Here is a 15,572-nt window from a genome sequence, read left to right as displayed (position 1 = left end):
GGAAGCATGCATTATATCAAACATATAAAAGAAACTAAAACTTAACTCCCCTCAAAATAAGAAGGTCCAGAGTTAAACAAAACAAAATAAACTAACTTTTTGAGTATCTATTTTCCCCCTTTGTGTCTTTCAAAGCAGCCAAAAAATAAAAAGAAACAAATATGCATAAGCTAAGACAAAATAAAAATATCAATGTTCTTAGGATTAGAGACAAAAAATAAAAGACAAAAGAGACTAAGCTTTTGGGACCTTAGACAAGGCTTTGACAGCATCAAGAACTGAGCGTTGGAGTCCCTCAAAAGTCATCACTCGAGCAATCAAGGAATCAAGTGATGCTCGAATAGTAGAGAGTTCTGTAAAGACAGTCCTGTAAGCAGTTTGAACAGGAGCTTTTGTAGGAATGTCATCCAAAGCAAAAACAAGAGATTGAGGCTTGGATTTCTTAGATGATGATGCTTCAACAACATCAAGATTTATGGTAGATGACTTATAAGATGCAGCAGTAGAAGAAACCACCAAATCTTCTTGATCTGTCTTGATATCACTTTTCTGCATACTTAAAATTTTGTAAATAACTTGAGGAAAAGAAAGACTTAAATTTTTCTTATTACCTTCTCAAAAACTAATAGTTTGATCATAAATAATTGTGGTCAAATTAATATCATGCCCAGTTCCAATCTTGTACAAGAATGAGGCCATATCAAAGGAGATGGTTCCAGTGTGAGAAGTCGATTTCCAATTAGTTGTAGCAAACTTGTGAAGAACGACATACATGAAAGGTTGATAATGGAGCTGTTTTGCTTGAAGATGTAATTTGGAGTTGAGGAGAGAATACCAATATTCGCATACTATTTATATTGAACAATGTATTTTATCTAAACTCAGCTCAATCAACAATGAGCCAGAGCGATTTCTATTTATAAGAAAAGGTTTACAAGGGAGTGAGCCAACGGCTCTTACAGCTGTCAGTGCAGCAATCCAAATAGAGATTTGCAAAAGGGAATATTCTAACAACTTGCAATCATTACACAATAACAAAATTAGGACCACACATGGACACTTGTCACAGTAGAGGAATTCGAATTGCAGGTTGTTGATGCAGGAACACGGGGCCTTACAGTAAGGAGGCTGCATAGGATTTATGTCATTCCTCAACAGCCCCTCTCAAACGAAAGGGGGAAGTCCTTACCCCGAGTTTGTCAACGAGGAATGCAAACCTTGAGTGAGACAGCCCTTTGGTGAACAAATCAGCTATCTGATCATGTGAAGGGATGTAACGAACATCAAGCTTTTTCTGCAGCACCCTGTCACGGACATAATGGATGTCAATTTCAATATGTTTCGTTCTAGCATGATATACAGGATTAGCAGCCAAGGCCCCTGCACTAATGTTGTCGCACCAAGTGACTGAAGGCTTTGAGAACTTGAAGTTAAGCTCTTCCAAGAGTGATTCTATCCATGAAATTTCAGTAGCAACATGTGCAAGAGCACGATATTCAGATTCGATGTTTGATCTGGATACAATAGCTTGTTTCTTAAAGGACCAAGATATCAAGGTTTCTCCCAAATACACACAATAGCTAGCAATTGAGCATCTATCATCTGGACAACATGCCCAATCGGCATCTGAGAAACTGGTTAAGGACAGTTTGTTGCTGCTGCATATGTGAAGGCCTTGAGTCATTGTACCTTTGAGATACCTTAGCACTCTCTTTGCTCCACTCCAGTGAGTGAGAGTGGGATCTTGTAAGAATTGACTTAATTTATTTACCGCATAGGCCATGTCGGGCCGAGTATGACAGAGATATTGAAGCGCCCCAATAACACTTCTGTAGGCAGTGGATTATGCATCAATTCACCATCATTTTTGGACATTGGCTTGCCAGCAGTAGCAGGAGTTGGGCACGGCTTCAGATTGGTCATATTAGTTTTTCTCAACAAATCTTCTATGTACTTGGTTTGCGTTAACTAAAGGCCAGATTCATCCCTATGAACTTCAATTCCCAAGAAGTAGTGAAGCTCTCCAAGATCTTTCAATGCAAAAAGTTTGTTGAGCTCACTAATGAAGTTCCTCATTCTTTGAGCATCATTTCCTGTGACAATTATATCATCCACATAGATTAGGACAAGGATGATTACATTTTTATCTCTGTAAAAGAACAAGGATGTGTCTGACTTCGAATTCTTGAATTTCCACTCGGTCAGTGTATTCTTTAACTTGTCAAACCAAGCTCTTGGAGCTTGTTTCAAGCCATACAATGACTTTTTCAATTTTCAAACATAGTCTGGTTTGCTTGGATCAACAAAGCCTTCGGGTTGTGCCATGTAAACATCTTCCTCTAAATCACCATTCAGAAAGGCATTATTTATGTCCAGTTGTTTAATCTCCCAACCTCTTGTCACAGCAATGGTTAGAATAATTTGAACGGTTGAGGCCTTGATAACTGGACTAAAAGTCTCCCCAAAATCTAAGCCAGGTCATTGATGAAACCCCTTTGCAACAAGTCGAGCTTTCAGCTTTTGAACTGTACCATCTGAGTTCAATTTGATTCGAAAAACCCACTTGTTCCCAATCAGGTTGTAGGCACTTGAAGGAGGAACCAAAACCCATGTATTTTTGGCTTTAAGCGCAATAACTTCAGTATTCATGGCTTTGTTCCACCCTTTGTGAGACAAGGCAGCTTCAACACTTACTGGTTCAGTAATGGCAGTGATCTTCTTTGCATGACTTAGATAAGTTTTCAGTTTAAAAATTCCATCCTTGGCACGGGTGATCATAGGATAAGTAGACACAATTTTAGGTTGGGAAACTGAGGAAGGTGGTGAGTGATGGAGTGATTCAGGTGAAGGAATTTGAGAGACATGTCCCCCAGCCGAACCTGAATCAAAACTACCACAGTCAGACAGCAAAGGAGAGTTTAAGGGAGAAGGGGAGCCAAATACCTGATCAGGTTCAGTAGTAGGAGTATGAGGTGAGGTTGGTTCTGCATCAAGGAGTGCTTGGGACTAATCTGTGTTGCTGGATTCACTGGTATGCAAATAAGAGAGACTTGGAGAAGGGAGAGATGTCCAAGAAGAGCTATGAATGATCACTGGTGGTGGAGTATGATAATTATTAAGAAAGCCGTTTTGGAAGGGAAACTCCAACTCGTTAAATACAACATTCCAAGATATGTAAATTCTTCCTGTGGGACTTAGACATCGATAGCCTTTATGAGCATTGCTGAAACCAAGATTAACACATTTAATGGAATGAAATTGAAATTTATGACTTTGGTAGGGACGAATGCAAGGAAAACATGCCACACCAAAGGTCTTAAACAATGCATAATCAGGTTTGGTGGAGTAAAGCACTTCATGTGGGGATTTATAACTCAAAACTGGTGTAGGGAGACTATTAATTAATTGGACAGCAACATGAAAAGCATCACACCAGTACTTAAGTGGCATGTGAGCTTGAGCAAGGAGAGTCAATCCCATCTCGACAATATGTCGATGTTTACGCTCGGCTCGGCCATTTTGGGCTGAGGTGTGTGGACAGGGATGTTGGAATTCTATTCCATGTGCACGGACTAAATCAGAAAACATCTGATATTCACCTCCAGAATCAGTTCTGAGGCTTTTTATTTTGGTGTTGAATTTGTTTTCAGCCAAGGCCTTGAACTGAATAAATGCATCCAATGCATTATTTTTGAATTTAAGAGGATATAGCCAAGTGAAGCAACTATAATCATCCACAAAGTGGATATAATATCGATGATTCACATTTGAAGCAATAGGAGTTGGACCCCATAAATCGGTGTGAATTAACTCAAGAACCGAAGTAGCACGATTTTGAGATAATTTAAAGGGTAGAGCATGAGATTTACCATATTGACACGCATCACAAAAGTGTTTGATTTCATTCTTTGAAACTTTTACATTAGCAGACTCAAGAACATGATTTAAAATCCTAGTTGATGGGTGACCCAACCTTCTATGCCACACATCAATTTTGGATGGAACAGACTCATCAGTCACAGACTGATTTCTTTTTGACACTACAGCAATACCAGTAAAAGGAGATGAAGAAAAAGACTTAAAAGGAGACTGAGAAGACACAGAAGCTTGAGTTTGTGGTGAATCCAGCTGATATAGCCCATCTTTAAGCATTCCTTGAAGCAGAACCTTCCTTGTTGTTTTGTCCTTCACCAAACAAAAGGTAGAGTGAAATTCAATAACAACATTATTATCTGTGGTAAGTTTGGAAACACTAATTAGGTTTTTAACTATTTGTGGCACATGAAGCATTTCTCTAAGAAGTAATTTCTGACCATGTTTAGTATGAATGTAACCATTACCAATGTGATTAATGGCCAGCTTATTACCATTGCCAACAGTTACGGTTTCCTTACCACCATACTCCTGCTTTTGATTCATGGTAGAGACATCCGAGGTAATGTGATTACTAGCGCCACTGTCCGCGAACTAAGCATCGCTGTCCAAAATTTCTGGGGTAGCAACAAATGCATTTGCACCAGTTTTTGGCTGGTTTCGTGTGAGATTAGGATCTGAACCCATGAAACTGTCATCATACCGATTGTAGCATACAGCAGCGCTATGACCATACTTGCCACAAACTTGACAAGTAGGTCTTGAGTTATTTGTTCGACCTTTGCCTCTGAATCTTCCACCATTTTCTCGGCCTTTAGACCCTCTTCCAGCATTATTACCAGTGTTTTGATGTTGATGGTAGGAACCCCGTCCTCGGCCAGCAGACGGACCTGGTGTAGAGTTTTTGGCAGCCATGTTTGCTTGAGGATTCATGGAGTTATGAGTTTTGTCAACTGTTGACAAAGTTTGAAGCCTTTCTATCTTGCTATCAAAACTCAGCAGAAGATCTTGAAGCTCTTGCCAGGTGGTGCTTGTTCTTACTTCAGTCTGAGTAACAATGGAAATATATTCTATACCAAGACCAGACAGAACATTAGAAATTAAATGAGAAATAGGATATGGATCTCCGGCGAGAGTGAGAATGTCGGCCCAGTTTTTCTTCTGACGCAGGTAATCAACCATGGTCATTCCTCCTTTCCTGGTAGTTTGAATGAGAGTCCTTGTGTCATCCATCTTAGCCTTCGAGTGAGCACCGTATAGGCTCTCCAAAGCTTTCCATAAGTCTGCAGCTGAAGTTGAACCCATAACTTCAGTGGCGATGGCCTCAGACATAGAGCTATAAAGCCATCCCATAAGTAATTGGTCGTTAATAATCCACTGCTCATAGTCGGTGTTGACTTGAGCTTCTCTGTCTGCTGTTTCAGCAGGTAAAAACTCTAGTGGACAGACTTTTGTCCCGTTGACATAGAGCTATAAAGCCATCCCATAAGTAATTGGTCGTTAATAATCCACTGCTCATAGTCGGTGTTGACTTGAGCTTCTCCATCTGCTGTTTCAGCAGGTAAAAACTCCGGTGGACAGACTTTTGTCCCGTTGAGATATCCATGGAGACGATGTCCCCTAACAATGGTGGAAACCATGGTTTTCCATAGAGTAAAGTTGTTTCGATCCAACTTGAGTGAGAAGTGTTGGTTTAGAGAGGTAAAATGAGGAGAATAAGTTGGTTGAATCTGAGATGATGACCCTCCTTCATTATCGGCGTTGCCTATGAATGATTAAATTTTGGAGCATTATTTTTGGATTGAGGGGTTTCTTCAGTTGCCATGGCGGAGGCCTAAATGGCTCTGATACCAATATAAAATATTGAACAATGTATTTTATCTAAACTCAGCTCAATCAACAATGAGCCAGAGCCATTTCTATTTATAAGAAAAGGTTTACAAGGGAGTGAGCCAACGGCTCTTACAGCTGTCAGTGCAGCAATCCAAATAGAGATTTGCAAAAGGGAATATTCTAACAACTTGCAATTATTACACAATAACAGAATTAGGACAACACAGGGACACTTGTCACAGGAGAGGAATTCGAATTGCAGGTTGTTGATGCAGGAACATGGGGCCTTACAATAAGGAGGCTGCATAGGATTTATGTCATTCCTCAACATATAATTGTTTCTCAAAGAGTATTGTGGTTGGACAAAACAAGTTGGATTGTTGATAATGAAGCTGTTTTGCTTGAAGATGCAATTTGGAGTTGAGGAGAGAATACTAATATTTGCATACTAAATTACATCGCATTAGGGTTGAGACATCTTTGACTCTAACAAATATTTGTAAAAGTATGTCATTGCCAAAAATACCATTGTTGTTATTATCACCTTCATCTTCATCTTCATTGATAACCAACTTGTAACCCTTATTGATCTTCTTCATCTTCACATGTTTAATAAGAATGTCTCTGAAGTAATTAATATGTTGTGTTTATATAGATATTTAACAAAGATTATTACGTGGGTACGTTTAAAAAGATTTGATAATATTTTTTATTTTAAATGTTATTCATTCAAAACTGAAATTAAATATTTACACGAGAAAAGATATATAATAAAGAGTGGAATTTAGAAAAATGTTAATGATAAAGTGTGTTTGTATTATTTTTTTAATAATAAATATATCATATATTGCTGTAAAATACGTCCAAAAGAATTGAGCAAAATTCAATTTGAATATCGGATTGGGTGGGGGCCAGTTTGCTAAAACCAAGATTTAGAGAACAACTTGATAAATTATATATAGTTAAAGGACCTACCACGCAAATAAATAATATAAAATCTGTAAAAACGCACGTGGTTCTTACCCCAGTTGCCACCTCAGCAAGGATAAGAGGAAAAAAATAATAATAATAATTAATAATAATAAAATCAGAGTCACACCACACAGACACAAATCAAAGCTCGACACTCTCCTTCTTTCTCTCCATGAAAGCTCGAGCTTTATTCATTGATTGAACCGAAAGAACAGAACCCATCAATTTCGTCCCCAGATTTGAATAACCCAACATTCCTTAATGGGTTCTTCCAAGACTTTGAGGAAGTTGGAGGTGGCCTCTCCGGTCCCAGCTGACATTGACATTGCCAACGCCGTTGACCCTTTTCACATCTCTGAGATTGCCAATGAGCTCAATCTTAGCCCTGATCATTATGATCTTTATGGGAAATACAAGGCCAAGGTTATTCATTTTGATTTAAATTAATCTTGTCTTGTTTGTGTATTTGTAATGGGGAAATAAGGCTTTGATTTGAGCTTATTTTGATTGGTTGATGATTTCTGTTCGTTTTGTTTTTGTTTATGTTTGATTAATTCAGGTTTTGCTTTCTGCACTTGATGAGCTTCAAGGATCTAAAGATGGGTATTATGTTGTGGTTGGGGGAATTACTCCAACACCTCTTGGAGAGGGAAAGTCTACTACTACTGTTGGACTTTGTCAAGCTTTGGGTGCTTATCTTGACAAAAAGGTAAAGTCTTTTCTGGTTTTCATTCTCCATTGCTTAGTGAGATTAATTACTTTGATTGGAATTGAGTTTTTGAGTTTCAGCATCTTTTGAAATTAGTATCCTCACTTTGATTGATGAGTTATGAATATTGGCATTAAAAGTCTTTAACTTTTGTTTAGTCTTTTGAAGAGGAGAAGACATGAATTGGGTTGCGTAAAACTTTCTTGACTGGTCTCTGAGCTTTGAGTTATCTATCTATCTCTAACATAGGATTCTAACATGTGTAAGTTGGGAATTTTCCTGTTTTAGGTTGTTACATGTCTCCGTCAACCATCACAAGGACCGACATTTGGAATCAAAGGAGGTGCAGCAGGAGGTGGTTACAGTCAAGTGATTCCAATGGATGAGTTCAATCTTCATCTCACTGGAGATATTCACGCAATAACAGCTGCAAACAATCTTCTGGCTGCTGCCATTGATACTCGGATTTTTCACGAGTCAAGTCAATCAGATAAGGCTCTCTTCAACCGGTTATGCCCCCCGAACAAGGAAGGACAGCGCAGCTTTAGTAACATCATGTTTCGACGTCTGACAAAGTTTGGTATCACAAAGACCAGGCCTGAGGATCTCACACCAGAAGAAGTTAAAAAGTTTGCTAGGTTGGATATTGATCCAGAAACTATTACTTGGAGAAGAGTAATGGATGTAAATGACCGTTTCTTGAGGAAGATTTCTATTGGCCAGGGACCCGAAGAGAAAGGAATGGTGAGAGAAACAGGGTTTGATATTTCTGTTGCCAGTGAAATAATGGCAGTTTTGGCCCTTACAACATCCTTAGCTGATATGAGAGAGAGGCTTGGGAAAATGGTGATCGGTAACAGCAAGGCTGGTGATCCAGTAACTGCTGATGATCTTGGTGTGGGAGGTGCGTTAACTGTGCTCATGAAGGATGCAATCAACCCTACTTTGATGCAGACGCTTGAAGGAACACCAGTTCTTGTTCATGCTGGCCCTTTTGCAAATATTGCTCATGGGAATTCCTCAATTGTGGCTGATAAGATCGCGCTGAAACTGGTTGGACCAGGTGGGTTTGTAGTCACTGAAGCAGGTTTTGGTGCTGATATCGGTGCTGAGAAGTTCATGAACATAAAGTGCCGATACAGTGGCTTAACACCTCAGTGTGCAGTTATTGTGGCAACAATAAGGGCCTTGAAAATGCACGGTGGTGGTCCAGCAGTTGTTGCTGGGAGGCCCCTGGACCATGCCTACTTGACTGAGAATGTTGGTCTAGTTGAAGCAGGTTGCGTGAATTTGGCCAGGCATATTGCAAACACGAAATCTTATGGTGTAAATGTTGTTGTTGCTGTGAACAAGTTCTCAACTGACGCTGAATCTGAGTTGAACGCAGTCAGAAATGCTGCTTTAGCAGCTGGGGCATATGATGCTGTTATTTGTACACACCATGCCCACGGTGGTAAAGGAGCAGTAAGTTACTAAAAGCATTAACAACATATTAGTAGTATTAATTATTGATATTTACTCATTGGTGCTCTCAAAATTTCTATATGATTAGTTGAATATCTTGTTATTCAGAATATATGCACCCTTTCAATGGAAAGATAGGTCCTTGTAGTGTTGAGAAGCTTGGCACAAAATATTGTCCCAACTTGAAATATTTATAGTTTGGAACTTTTTTGCTATTCTTGGTTAATAATCGTGACCATATTGTCCCAGATTCTGTTCCAAAATTTGCTGTTATCTAATTAGTTTGGCCGAGGAAGATCATGTATAGGAAAGCAAATGGATTTTGCCAGTGAATCTAGTAATTCAAATTTTTGAATACTGATTTTGAAATGTTTAATCTTGTATACATGTTCTGCTTGTTGACATAATGATGTGTGTGTGTGTGTGTCTCTGCACGCTTTGTTCTTCTTTTTGTTCATCCAAAAGAATAAACTGCGGGAAAGGCTATGAATGGCGTTTATAACTAATAAATGTATTTATGATGTTCAGGTAGACCTAGGAATTGCTGTTCAAAAGGCCTGTGAGAATGTTACTCAACCATTGAAGTTTTTATATCCTTTGGATATTAGTATCAAAGAGAAGATTGAGGCTATAGCAAGATCATATGGTGCCAGTGGTGTTCAATACTCAGAACAGGTAAAGCTTCTGCAGCATTTTCATACCATGTTAACTTTTTTTATCCAAGAATTTCTGTTCTAAGGTTAACTAATAATGGATGTGAGACCCCCAACAAACATGATATTTCAGACTAAAGTCTATTTAAGAATGAAACAATATCTTGTTAAGAACAATACTTCTGAATTAAGTTTTCTTTTGCGTCTATAGGCAGAGAAACAGATTGAGATGTACACCAGGCAAGGGTTTTCAGGGCTGCCCATCTGCATGGCCAAAACTCAGTATTCATTTTCAGACAATGCAGCTGAGAAGGGAGCCCCAAGTGGCTTTGTCCTACCGATAAGGGATGTCAGGGGTAGCATCGGGGCTGGATTCATATACCCTTTGGTGGGAACAATGAGTACCATGCCAGGACTTCCTACCAGGCCATGCTTTTACGAAATTGATCTCGATACCGCTACTGGAAAGGTTATTGGTCTCTCTTGAAGAAGGCCCTTGTATTGTACTACTCAAGGCTATTTATTGGCAATGAAGCAGCCTCAGCCTGTGGCCAAATTTTTGACCAAGGGCAGACTTTTCACTACCATGGTTTGATGGTTTTCCTGAAAGTGTATTATGTTATATTCCTTCTGTTTTGTACAACTAAACATTAATTTCTCTAAATAAAAGAATCATGTTAAATTTGTGTTTTGAATGCTAATCATGTCCATAAATTCTTTAAGTTATATAACTGCATTTTGGTTTTTGTTTATAAATGACATTACCTATATATAAATTAGATAAACTCTCAAAGAAATATACTATCCTTTCAATGATGATAAGCTGGTTCAATTTGATAGGGTATAACATAAATTGAAAAAAAAAACTAAATATTGGTATGTTAATCAAGTATTCCCTTCTTCCTTTTTATTTACTTGGTATTAAAATTGTACAATCAACAATACTCTTCTACATGGCTTTCTTTTTCCTAATCAACATTCTATTTCCATAGCAGAGGAAAAACAAATAAACAATGTGATTGACAAAACCCCATAGAATTTCAAGCAGCAGAAAAAGAAGAAGAGGAAGATTTTGAGTCAAATTTTAGGTGAGAGTTTGTTTGTAAGAGGCTTCGGCGCGAGCTTCATCCAATTTCATCAACAGCTCCTTCATGAAAGGTGTATTGGTTCCATGAGAGATTTTAAGTATATCAACTGCCTTGGTTAGAGACTTCACACCATTCTCTGTCTCCCCAAGAAACCTGCAAAACTCCACATCATTTGATGTTCTAACATAATCCTCAATCACAAAGCATTGTCATCTTAAAATACAAGTTGAACCTAAAATCCTCAAATCTCAAGTTTATAGGCTCAATTCTCTAGAGAATTAGATTTCTCATATGAATAAGTTTGTATATTCTCACTTCATGGGAAATTCCCAAAATTTACAAACTAAGTCCTCTTACTCAACCTTACAACTCTCTATATATTAAATCTATATAAAATCCTATTTAATGATTTAACTAAGAGATAATTACAACAAATGAATCTCAAGAAACAAATTTGAGTGAATGTACTAACCATTCAAGTTTGCCACATGTATAATATTGCAAACCAAGCAATGGATGAAAACTTGGATATACTCCTGCAATACAAAGGATCAATACATCAAGTCCCAAAGTGTGTAAGTTACTAAATTTTAACCCAAATTGAGTCTATAATCTTTTTCATGGTGTAATTTAGCTAAATACAAAACATAACTTATCATTTGGCAGGACAGCTAAATTACAATAAACTCATGAAATTAAATTATTGGCTAACCCATGTCAATTTTTCAGAATAGCTAGAATTCAGTGTTAAGGTCTCAAGTTTGAGTCCATCATCCTCTCTTTCAACAAAATCAACTTCTTTTCTACTGTGCAAGAGTTAGCCTAATCGAAAGTTTCAAACTTTTTCTACAAGTGTTTGTTTGTTTTAAACTAAAATCGGAGAGTAGAGTAGAGTTGGATTTACTTTGTTATTACTATTATGTTCACTGCTTAAATCACCAGCTTAAGGAGGTAAAATGGATCTGATTTGAAAGCAAACATACTCTCATATACTGGAATGGTCATTCTGCAATAAGATAGAGCTTCATGCCAGTTTTGCAAATCCATAAACATCTGAAGCAAAATACAATTTTGCTATGATCAGTAAGAACTAACATGCAGATGATATGCTTACTGCTAAAGGAGAGAAGAATAACTGTCACCTTTAAAAGCTTGTCGCGAGTTTGCATCAAGCTGATTGAGAAACGATGGCAAAGTTTTCTCTTAAGTTTCTCAATAGCAAGTGTAGTGATCAATTCCTGATTATCTAACCTCAGTCAAAGGTTAACCTTGATTGGAATAAAAGACTACATATACTCTAATCCCCAATGGCATAGTTACATAAAATCAATATAGGATAATCATGGTTTCGAAAAGGATGTAAACAGTAATTTGAGCATGCAGTGGAAGAAGTAAAAGGATACTTTGTGAGGATGCGGAATCAAGAACCTTTTCGGACAGTGATTTTATTTCGCTTGCTAACTCCTTTATTTCTTCCTTGCTTCTAATAAGTCCACACTGTTGGCAAATGAATCCTTTGTCACCTGAACATTGAAATCAAGTATACAGAAACAGTTAGTTTCCTTCCAAAATGTATCTTTATTATTTGCTATCATTCTACTCTTTTCGGTTTTCCTAAATACCAGAATCACGGAGTAAAAAGCCGTCACATTCAGTATTCTTGCATCCATAACCTTCCACAATTGCACCTTTATTGATATCATCTGGTTGAGCCTTTCAGTAACATATCAATTAAAAAAGTAGAGGAAAACTATTACATATAAGAAAATGTGCGAAACATAACTGAAGGTAAAAGCTTAGCACGGGAGAAGGAAAGAAGCTAACTTAGTATGTATGTACCAATTTGATGCAGCGAACGCATTTGCAAGCGAAGAGATATTGTTCTTTCAAAGCCTTTTGACGGGTCAGAGTGCTTCCCGCAGTTTCAATGTAGCTTATCAACACCTAATAAGTTATAGAAGACGATAAATATAAGCAAAGATTTCGTAAGATAAGATAAAATCCTTGGAAGATTTAGTTTCAGGCAAACCATAAACATAGAAATACCATGTATGCAATCACAATATTTAAGCACTTTTCAATGTAGGAAGTAAGCAATTTATTAGAATTGGTTAAATAACACAGAAGAAACATGGAAATGTTCCGATCCATAGTTAGATCATTATACAATATCGCTTCTTTTTCAGTCTGTCATGAAACCTGTTTTCCAATCCATAAATGACATGAAGCTGATCTACAATGTGGATAAGAAATTGCAGTTAAGAATAAAAAACTGTTAATGTCCAAGAAATCATATGCTACTACCTCAGAATCTTTGGGTATATGTTGCACAGCACGCACGACAGCTAACTTTCCCTCAAAAACCAGAACAGAATTTGGCAAGCAGCTTAAACATTCAACAGACTGAAATCAGGAGAATGGTACCTAAAACATATCAATGAACTAAAATTTGTTAAACAGCATTATTGAACTGATCTAGTTACCTGTGGTTAATAATAGATATGACAGGAAACAGCCCGGTCCCCAGGGGTCTCAACTCATTATCACAAATTGTATGTGCATTGCAAGCAAGCTGCGTCGATAGAGAAAGATAAAATCAATCAGTCTGTCTTACAATGTACAGCCAAATTCATCGTTGAGTTTTAGGAAGTGAGCATAATTGTTCTAACAAATCTATGATTAATTATGACTGTTTATAAGAGTACCTTGGAAAAGTTTTCTGCAATCTCTTTTATGTTGACATCAGGCAACTGAAGCATCAAGTTGACAAGGTTAGCCATCTGAGCATAGAGCACCAGTTGCTTCTCATCTATCTCAGATATATCTTTTTCAAAAAGGATTAAAGTAAAACAATTGAAACCTAACACAAACTCTGTGAAAACGAAAAAGCAAAAACTAATTTCGGGGACCAACACAACTTGTTTTTGAAACTATGCTTGCCTAACACTACAATATTCGAGCTACCCTATAGAAAATCCAATGTAGTTATCCTGGAGGGACTTGAACCTCAAACTTTGTGAGAACAAATCACATGCCTGACTATTTGAGCTACCTTTCTCGGAGATTGAACCGAAAGCAAATTGAAAAGGATACGAGAAATCAATGCCTCCACCAATTTGTAGTTTTCCATGGAAGTAGCAGGAATAACCTATTAGCAATAACAGAAAGAAATGAGTGAAACAGGTTATCCCAAATATCAAAGTGCAAAAATCTAAAGTATATCATAGTGGAAAAACCTATAGTAGATCCTCCAAAATGGTCGTTCTGGTACACCCCCTATCCTTTTCAGCATTTAAGAATTGTCATAATCGTGTATGTTGTAGTTATACTTTAAAATTTCTAGAAAATCCTTAATAGTTTACAATAAGATTCAAACAATTGCTTACCACTCGTATAAGAAAAAATAATCACCTGTGTAGTAAAATATTTTAACCATCTTTTCGACACTATAAATTATTTAAAAAACTTATAGGGTGTAGTCCTAAATAACTACAAAGTATACCATTATGAAAAAAAATTAGACTAAAAAACTTATTGGATGCTGAAACACATAGAGTGTACTAGAACGGTCATTTTGGGGGTTGTACGGTAGAATTACCCAATTGAGAAATTGTTAGACATTCAACAAAAACTTGAATACCAAGAAGAGATAATCCAAAAGCCAAGCAGTTCTTAGCTTACCCTTTCGGATTCCAATCTCCTCCTAATGTAGAGTCTCAGCATCAAACGCAAAGAAGGTGTAACAGATTTTCTTCTTTCTTTATCAAGCTTTGAAAGAGCATTACATTCAAGACGATGCAATTTCCACTCTTCCTTCTAAAAATCATCTCAAACCAGTGAATAATCATAACAGCAAAAACCATACACAGATAAAATGAACATATTTATATATATATACCTGACATGAAGTACTACAGTACCAAACAATCTGACAAACTGAACATTTCTTAAGAGAACTGGTCCCAAAACAACCATCACATCTGGACTTATTATTAGGCACCGAAACATAAGGCTTTTCTCTCAGAATAACTTCCCCTGAAAATATCACAAGGCATTACAAATTATACACTCTAAAGACTTCATTTTTTTTCTTGACCACTAATTAGTATTCATTAATTTCTTGGTGGGTTTAGCTAAGTATGTAATATAATGTCAGAAACAAAGTAATTGGAGCAATATTTACTAGAAAACTGAGCTAAAAGTCAGAACAGAGAGAGACCTGGATAGAAGTGTTTGGTGGCGAAGAGGCAACGACCCTTGTCTGGCAAAGTAGAGATGGTTAAGAAACCCTCGTTGAGCTCAGTCTCCAATTCTTCCATTGCCGTCGCTGGTTTTGTAAACAGAGATATTAAGCAGAAAAATGGTGTTTTACGGGGAAAGGTTCCTCCTTTTTAATTTTAATTATATTTAGAAGTACAATGATCGCTAATAGCCTAGTATAGGGTTAATTTGTACAACACTTCATCAATTTCTAATCTTATTTAGGGCTAATTAGGATTTTACATTTTAATGTGTACATATATTTGTACATTTTAATTTTAAGTAGAATAATTCCTTAAAAATATTGAGAAATTCATTCCATTAAAACACATTCTATATATTATATTCAATCAAACATATCTAATGTCATGTTCAAAAAAAAAAAAAAAACATATCTAATGTCATAACATGAAGTAGAAAAATGATGGTATAGGTGTAATACTACTATACTATCCCATAATGTTATAAATGACAAGAGAGAAATATATAAATAATGTTATTAACAATGGACAATTTTCACATATTGACATATTAGTCTAATACTTAATATCATTAATTTTTATATATTAACACATAAAATTTGTTACACTATATGAAAATAGTGTAAGGCCTATTAGCAATTTATTAATAATTGTATGTGGTAAAATTAAAAATCTAGAAATATGTAATTCTCAAATCATTAATAAATATAAAATGAAAAAATACAACTTTAGTTCAATA

The 15,572-nt window shown here is 36.6% G+C and overlaps 2 protein-coding genes across 4 annotated transcripts; one reads left to right on the top strand and one right to left on the bottom strand.

Annotated features, from left to right (window-relative positions):
* The first annotated feature begins 6,739 nt into the window (after nt 1-6,739).
* LOC115695181 (formate--tetrahydrofolate ligase) lies at nt 6,740-10,205 on the top strand. Its single transcript, XM_030622273.2, has 5 exons — nt 6,740-7,101; nt 7,238-7,387; nt 7,676-8,851; nt 9,380-9,526; nt 9,716-10,205. The coding sequence occupies exons 1-5, from the start codon at nt 6,940-6,942 to the stop codon at nt 9,989-9,991; spliced, it is 1,911 nt and encodes a 636-aa protein (XP_030478133.2). The 5' UTR covers nt 6,740-6,939; the 3' UTR covers nt 9,992-10,205.
* Nucleotides 10,206-10,377: 172 nt separating this feature from the next.
* On the bottom strand, nt 10,378-15,076 carry LOC115695180 (histone-lysine N-methyltransferase ASHR1). 3 transcript variants are annotated; one of them, XM_030622271.2, is made up of 14 exons: nt 14,812-15,076; nt 14,491-14,627; nt 14,274-14,408; nt 13,686-13,740; nt 13,298-13,416; nt 13,076-13,164; nt 12,897-12,978; nt 12,432-12,536; nt 12,215-12,305; nt 11,996-12,115; nt 11,735-11,838; nt 11,576-11,645; nt 11,065-11,128; nt 10,378-10,745 (listed from the first exon to the last, which is right to left on the bottom strand). In XM_030622271.2, exons 1-14 carry the CDS (start codon nt 14,909-14,911, stop codon nt 10,589-10,591), a joined length of 1,428 nt encoding a protein of 475 aa, XP_030478131.2. In that variant the 5' UTR covers nt 14,912-15,076; the 3' UTR covers nt 10,378-10,588. The 3 variants fall into 3 exon arrangements, 2 of the variants coding, with proteins under 2 accessions (XP_030478131.2, XP_030478132.2); XR_004007500.2 differs by having other exon boundaries at nt 10,670-10,745; nt 11,497-11,645; nt 14,812-15,064; XM_030622272.2 differs by lacking the exon at nt 11,576-11,645 and having other exon boundaries at nt 14,812-15,064.
* Between the last annotated feature and the right edge of the window lie 496 nt (nt 15,077-15,572).

The sequence above is a fragment of the Cannabis sativa genome, chromosome 6 (assembly GCF_029168945.1).
Source record: "Cannabis sativa cultivar Pink pepper isolate KNU-18-1 chromosome 6, ASM2916894v1, whole genome shotgun sequence".
Taxonomy (NCBI): Eukaryota; Viridiplantae; Streptophyta; class Magnoliopsida; order Rosales; family Cannabaceae; genus Cannabis; species Cannabis sativa.
The sequence above is the reverse complement of the archived record's forward strand: the minus strand, read 5'-3'. Positions and strand labels throughout refer to the sequence as shown.

Coding starts and splice junctions, on each gene's coding strand:
- LOC115695181 (XM_030622273.2), top strand. CDS start 6,940: ATGGGTTCTTCCAAGACTTTGAGGAAGTTGGAGGTGGCCTCTCCGGTC. Junction 7,102..7,237: donor ATGGGAAATACAAGGCCAAG/GTTATTCATTTT, acceptor TGATTAATTCAG/GTTTTGCTTTCTGCACTTGA. Junction 8,852..9,379: donor CCCACGGTGGTAAAGGAGCA/GTAAGTTACTAA, acceptor TATGATGTTCAG/GTAGACCTAGGAATTGCTGT.
- LOC115695180 (XM_030622271.2), bottom strand. CDS start 14,911: ATGGAAGAATTGGAGACTGAGCTCAACGAGGGTTTCTTAACCATCTCT. Junction 14,628..14,811: donor CACCAAACACTTCTATCCAG/GTCTCTCTCTGT, acceptor TGATATTTTCAG/GGGAAGTTATTCTGAGAGAA. Junction 12,979..13,075: donor ATATCTATTATTAACCACAG/GTAACTAGATCA, acceptor TGAATGTTTAAG/CTGCTTGCCAAATTCTGTTC.